Raw genomic sequence first — 6780 nt, forward strand, 5'->3', positions numbered from 1 at the left:
CAATATTAACCACAATGATTGAAATGTATGAAAAGGTTCTGCGCATATTCTTAATGGAACACATTTCGCCAGGGGAACAAATCTCCACACAACACAGGAATGGGGCGGGCGTGGTGGCGTAACATGTCACGTGATTTGTACGTGACGATTCGAAGCCGGGTAGCACAATCCGCTCCACTGGTGTTGTTCTCCATGAGCAAAATCCAATAACTTCTCTTCTGTTAATCTGTTGTTTAACATTTATTTTTTGTCTTGGTTTCTTCTTTGAACACCTTAAGATGCTCCCAGCAGCTGCATTGTTTAATTTCCCCTGGGAAATAAACTCTGATTTACAGGAAGGCCAGTCAGTGAGAACATTTGGCAGGTGAATTAATGCTAACTACTGATATGATTCATATTGGCCAACTTGTTATTGCTAAGATCACGTTTGTCTTTATAATGTGTGTTTTTCTGCACATTGCACATTCCAGGGTGGGATGAAAGAAGTACAGTGTTTCACAAAGTTGTGATCACACTGTTATTAACACATTATTTTATTATAGATTACATTTCAGAACTATGATCATCACTCATGTTAAATTCTTGTTCAACACTACAGATTGAAGTGTTACCAACCTGAAGAGTCTACAGCTACGCTGTCAGCCCAGCATTCTTCAATACATCACCAAGTACTGATCCAAACCTCATCTGTGGAGCCCTTTGTCCCCATAATTGGTGCCCAGTACATTGTGTTGGGTGAAATTGAACATCATGAAGGTAATGCCCAGTTTCAGTTCATAACTTGTGATGTTAAGATGTAAATGATGGAGGTAGTATGACATGGTTAACTAAGACACATGTGTACCAGAATCTGAAATACTTTATTTACTTCATTTCTGTGACAACCGAAGATTAAACACTGAACAATTTTTGCAAGATATGACACTGTTGGTTGCACCTTTTGATGGATGTGCACTATTCAACTTTATTAAATTATTAGGGCACCTAACATACAGAAATATGGATTTTACTCTGGCATACAGTATGTTGTTGTGCCAACCTAGCATCCCCAATACCTCTTCTGAATTTGTTTCCCTTCATTTGGCAACAGGGGGTGGTGTGATGGTCCGTGCTCGTGTGCTGAACTGCGTTGACGGTGTGAACCTAGCCCTTCTACAAAAGGCCATCGAAGGGCAGAGGAGCTTCTTCAAAGATAGAGAGAGTAAAATGGCTGATGTACAATCACCTGCTGATGACGCTACTTGACCAGGATGTGTAAAGCTTTTCGAGACTTTAGTGGTTCTAAACCTACTATTCACTAAAAATCACACCCGTGTGAACTGAGTGGTGCAACTACGTCAGTGACGTCACATACTAACCATAGCAACCATGCTCGTTTTTTTGGTACGAACAAACACGGGTACACGGGTACAAAGCCAGTTGTTGGAGTGGTTTGCACCACTCAAAAAACACAGTGGTGTGTAATTATATCAACGCCTTTATGTGATTTCAAAAGTGCATTTAGTCTCTCAAGCCAGACAATCTTTTTCACAATCTTCGAATGCTACAGAGTCTGTAATTCCACCTCATAAAAGTTGAGAACAGGAAGATGTCAACTGCTCTTCAAATCAGATGGGTATTCAAAAATCACACCTGTGTGAACTGAGTGGTGCAAGGTCTTATATAGCCTGATCAGCTGTGGTCTGACGTAATGTCAGCGACCATAGTAACCATGCTTATTTTTTTGGTACGAACAAACAAACACGGGTACGCGGGTACAAAGCCAGTTGTTGGAGTGGTTTGCACCACTCAAAAAAAAATCATGACAAAGAGACATCCTCTTTATTTGCTTGCTACTTCTTTCCAGAGCTTCGGAAACAGACTGAAAATAGCAGGAGCCATTTTTCAAGAGCCGTGACTAAAAGTACATGGGTATCAATGAAAAATCACATTTGTGTGAACTGAGCAGTGCAACTATACATTTATTGTTATAGTTACTGTTATTCTACTGTATTGTAGTGTACTGTGCGGGGGTCCCCGGAACATCCAGACCCCCAGGAACGCGCCCAGGGTGCCGGGCCCGTTCCGGCGAGCCGCCCCGTGTCCGAAACGGTCGAGGAATGACAGTTACCATGTGGGGGTCCCCGGGGGGTCCGTGTGGGGGTCCCTGGAACATCCAGAGCTCCAGGAACGGCCCAAGGCTCGTACTGTAGTGTACTCTGTGCCACTTTACTCCGTGCTGTACTGTACTGGCCACTTTGGGTGTTGCAGCTTTCTGTGCTCGGACATACAGAGACAGACATACGGACGGACATAGCTCCATAATGGAGTGGAGGCACCGCTCAAAAATGACATTTTCAGTCTACAATATACCACAAAATCCAATATTTTCCAATGGCTCTGCATGGATGTGAGAGGCAAAATTTGTGCTCATCATGAATTACAGGTTTTACAATCATAAAAATCACACCCGTGTGAAGGGCGCTCTTATCATTGTACATCATCCATTCATTGTCAATGGCAATTTCATTTTACTTTGTGTAGGACAAAAATAGCCGATTTGCTCGTCTACATATGACGTAAATTCTCCATTCATTGTCAATGGGAATGTAATGTTTGTGTAAGACAGTGTCGTTAAAATGGCAATGGCTTTTTTGTGACTTGAACTATGCATTTCTATAACTGGATAACCATATTTTCAGATGGTTAAATTATATGATGTTACAGAAGCGAAGCAGTTGTTTCTACACTATCCCGGGCAGCGCACCCCTCCGCCTCCCCGCTCTTCTTCCCAGTCAACACACACACACACACCGTAACAGAGAAGAATATTAATTAATGGAATGAAAATAACACGACGCTCGTTTAGAAAAATCAGATAGTAATTTCATAATTAATGCACAGAGCACATTTGTGCATGTTCCGCTGTAACATTGGGGGATATAGCCTCTAATATTAGCTACACAGTACATTTTCATCTATCTTTGAAGAAAGAAAAAAAAACAGAAATAGATATTGCTATTTTAATGGAATTAGGTGCATGTAGCCTATAGAGCGTCGCAGTCCCGCCTCCTACCCTGGACCAGGAAATGAAATCTAATGCATTATTCTCATAGACATTTCTTAAAGTATTTATTTAAAGACGGTTACGCCGCGGACAAAGCCAACTCGAGTCGTGACAACTCATGACAACACAAACAATATTTTGGACCAAACAAATAATTAGAAGGAAGAAAAAAACGGCAGGTTACAACACTTTTTTGTTGTTTTTCTTCTTTGTAATTATTTGTTTGGTCCAAAATATTGTTTGTGTTGTCATGAGTTGTCACGACTCGAGTTGGCTTTGTCCGCGGCGTAACCGTCTTTAAATAAATACTTTAAGAAATGTCTATGAGAATAATGCATTGGGTTTCAGTTCCTGGTCCAGGGTAGGAGGCGGGACTGCGACGCTCTATGGCAGGGTATAGGCTCTAATATTGCTACACATTATATGGGATGGGGTGGGGGTTTCTACACTGGTCTAGTGTAGAAACGACTGCTTCACGTTACAGAACACCTTCATTCTGGCATACTGGGGGTGAATTTCAAGTGTATGAAATGGGCCCTAAGAACAATTACTAGGTATATTTGAAACATGCTATTGTTTATGGGAGCTGTTTGTATGCTGTCTCCCAAAACACAAATCTAATGTTTATTTTCAATACTTGTGCTAGAGAGAGAGAGAGACACTGAAATAAAGTGTGTGGGAAAGATAACTGTAATGAAGACTGCAAGGAAGTAGAGCAAGCCAAGTGTATTCATTGTGGAGGAGTCTGAGGAGAGCATCATGCAGGCTCAGCCCAGTGCCCTAGGTCAGGACAATCAAGGAGACCAAGGTACACAGGATAAGAACAGAATGGGGGAATGTCATATGCAGAAGCTGTAAAGAAAGTGGAGGGACACAAAGAGAGTGGGGCCGAACGAAGGGAGCAGGGGGAAAGGGGAATGTGTGCAAAAATGAGAACTTTATGGACAAGACAAGATTCCTAGCTTTCATAGTGATGGTAATCAAATAAAAAGTCAGAGAGAATCAATATGGTGCTGGAAGCAGCAAAAATATTTTTTTAATGTTGAGGATGTCACTGGGGAAGATTTGGATAGTTTGCTGAGGGAGGAATTCATGGTGACTCAGAATGAATGGACTATAGGGATGGGTTCACTGGGTGGACAAGTTACTAAACGAGTATGTTATGGTGAACTGTAGGGCACAGGCACATGAATTAGAAAGAAGACAACTAAGGGAGAATCTAGCTGCTAGATTCTAGTAGAAACCAGTAGGTGGCGGTAATGCACAACCAACCGCCAATAAACCCAAATAAAAGAAGAAGAAGGCGGGTCAGGCAGGCTTTTCAAACAAAACAAACAAACATGGATGGAGACGGAGAAGAAGGAGAACATGAATACGTCCTCGGCTCCAGGCCGTACATGTTCGAGCCTCTGCACCGACCCCTTGCTGCACAGAACGACGGTGGCGAAGCTGAAGCTGCAGCAGCAGGCGCAGTGGATGACTACTCGCCACCATCGTCCTACTCGCCACCATCGTCCAGCGCAGAGTTGGACTCTGACGAGGAGGAGGAAGACGCAGAGACAGACGGAGAAGAAGCAGAACATCAGGAATACGTCCTCGGCGCCAGGCCGTACATGTTCGAGCCTCTGGCACTGCCCCCTGCAGACAACGACGGTGGCGGAGATGAAGCTGCAGCAGCAGCGCCACTTCACCCACGGCCTAGCTGGTATTGTAACATTCCATAATAACATTATTTATTATTTAGCTAGTATATCAGCAATTCAGCATTGTATTGAGTAGAATATAAATACCCAAAGCAAAGCAAAGTTCTTTGTTTACCCAGGGTGAATGGACTAAGCTCGAGATGCTTGTTTACAGCCAGACCCTGCTCATAGAACATTTCATGGTAGGGGTTCAATGCCTTGCTCAAGGGCACTTCAGCGGTGGTAATTTTAACGTGCCGGTCCGGGGATTCGAACTGGCGACCTTCCGATAACAAGACCGCTCCGCAAACCGTTCGGCCACCGCTGCCCGGGTAACCATGGCAACCATTACCACGCGGCACGCCCATGCCCTACTGTGACGGCATCATCAATTAATACAACAAATGGCTCTTACAGATCCGTTAGTGGGATTGACAGTATTCATTCACACAAAATAATATGATTGCTTCTGCTTATCATTCAGGTGTACCTGTGGCCACTGCCAGGACATGGATGATCCCAAACAGAGGCTGTGCTGTAAGGACGTTGACAAGGTTAGTAGTATTGCAGCAGGATGACTGTCAGTCTGTCAACAGCATACATATACATTATTGTTGATACAATTCATTGTTTAGACTTAGGTTTGTGTCCCTAACAAACCCACAACTACACCATAATGTCCCCTCCTACAGTCCATCCATGAATATACAGATAAAGATGGGAAATAATACTATTGCCAAGCTAAAACAATCAACCCAGAAGGCAGAACGATGTAAAATGGGATATGTGCTGAACATTCAGCATCGTTGCAGATTATTTATTTCTCTCTCTATGCAGGTTATGGAGATATGTGCAGAGGCAGAGACAGAGCCTACGTGCATAACGCTACACCCTGGCTTTGGTGGAGTGTGCCTCAGCCCATGGGTTCAGCAGGCACAGTTGGCTGAAATGGTGGAGCACTGCGCTGACTGCGGTCACTTTAATCACAATTTACCAGACGAGGAGTGAGTATAAAAAGTATTTTGTTGTCAATTTCCTCTTAATAGTCAAACCCTTTCACTTTTATGACGTAATCAAAATGCAATGTTCTGTCCGAATTCAAGATCTCCATTATTGTCTTGTATTGTTTATTTGCTTTTATTCACTATGTGCATTTTTGTATTTAATTTTAATGTCATTGATTCTGTTTAGACGTTACCGGCAAACCGCATACCGGTCCTTCGTGACATGGTGTTGGGGTTACGTGGGAAGAAATGTCGTCATTCCATCTTGTGCGGTCAACAAAATTAGAGCTGCCTACCGAGCGGACACAGGCATCAGGCTGCCTCCACTGGAAATGCTATGATTATATTGGGGGGAGAGAGAAAGAGAAGCCTTTTTTTTACCCCATTTTCTCTCCAATTGAGTTATTCCTAATTCCTCCCACACACAGTTCTGTGTTGTCACTGATGTTGTATCCTATATTGTTTTATATATGTTTTATATATGTACAGATTGTACACAAATAAATAACGACAGAAAACCTGCTTTATTTTTCAGTTAAGATATTTAATTCAATGTAACACATTATTGCATGTTCCTGGTTGGGTTTTGTCATCTACACTACAGTTTTAATTCCATAAAACACCAATACGATATTGTCACTATCCATAGAGGTATTTGGTGAAATATAGTTATATTGCCCTATTTTAAATATTTTATTTTACTGTCATGTCACCTCGTGGCCCACCTATCATGGGATATGACACCTTTTCAACAATCATTAACACCAAAAAATTGGTAGGTACTAACTAGGTAATATACATTGCTGTTCGTATGCATCATGGATTATGTTTACATATCCCCTACCAGTAAGTGACAATGGACCGTACAGTTGTGTACCTCCTAGTCTTCCAGACTGCCACCATGCAGATGATTGCACAGATATGCTACACTACACACACATTGAAATTCCTGTACTTGTAGCAGTTACCACATGATGCACAACCAAGTCAAGTTTATTTATATAGCACATTTCACACAAGTGAGGACTCGCAATGTGCTTCAATGAAA

General features: G+C 42.4%; 2 protein-coding genes across 2 annotated transcripts; both read left to right on the top strand.

Annotated features, from left to right (window-relative positions):
• Positions 1–140: 140 nt before the first annotated feature.
• Positions 141–1445, top strand: ten1 (TEN1 subunit of CST complex). Its single transcript, XM_079500253.1, has 3 exons — positions 141–364; positions 599–756; positions 1091–1445. Exons 1-3 carry the CDS (start codon positions 279–281, stop codon positions 1243–1245), a joined length of 399 nt encoding a protein of 132 aa, XP_079356379.1. The 5' UTR covers positions 141–278; the 3' UTR covers positions 1246–1445.
• Positions 1446–4357: 2912 nt separating this feature from the next.
• LOC306921815 (uncharacterized protein) lies at positions 4358–6254 on the top strand. The gene is made up of 4 exons (XM_079499117.1): positions 4358–4751; positions 5213–5282; positions 5566–5732; positions 5920–6254. The coding sequence occupies exons 1-4, from the start codon at positions 4387–4389 to the stop codon at positions 6071–6073; spliced, it is 756 nt and encodes a 251-aa protein (XP_079355243.1). The 5' UTR covers positions 4358–4386; the 3' UTR covers positions 6074–6254.
• Positions 6255–6780: the final 526 nt, after the last annotated feature.

Source organism: Electrona antarctica (assembly GCF_951216825.1).
Source record: "Electrona antarctica genome assembly, chromosome: 4".
NCBI lineage: Eukaryota > Metazoa > Chordata > Actinopteri > Myctophiformes > Myctophidae > Electrona > Electrona antarctica.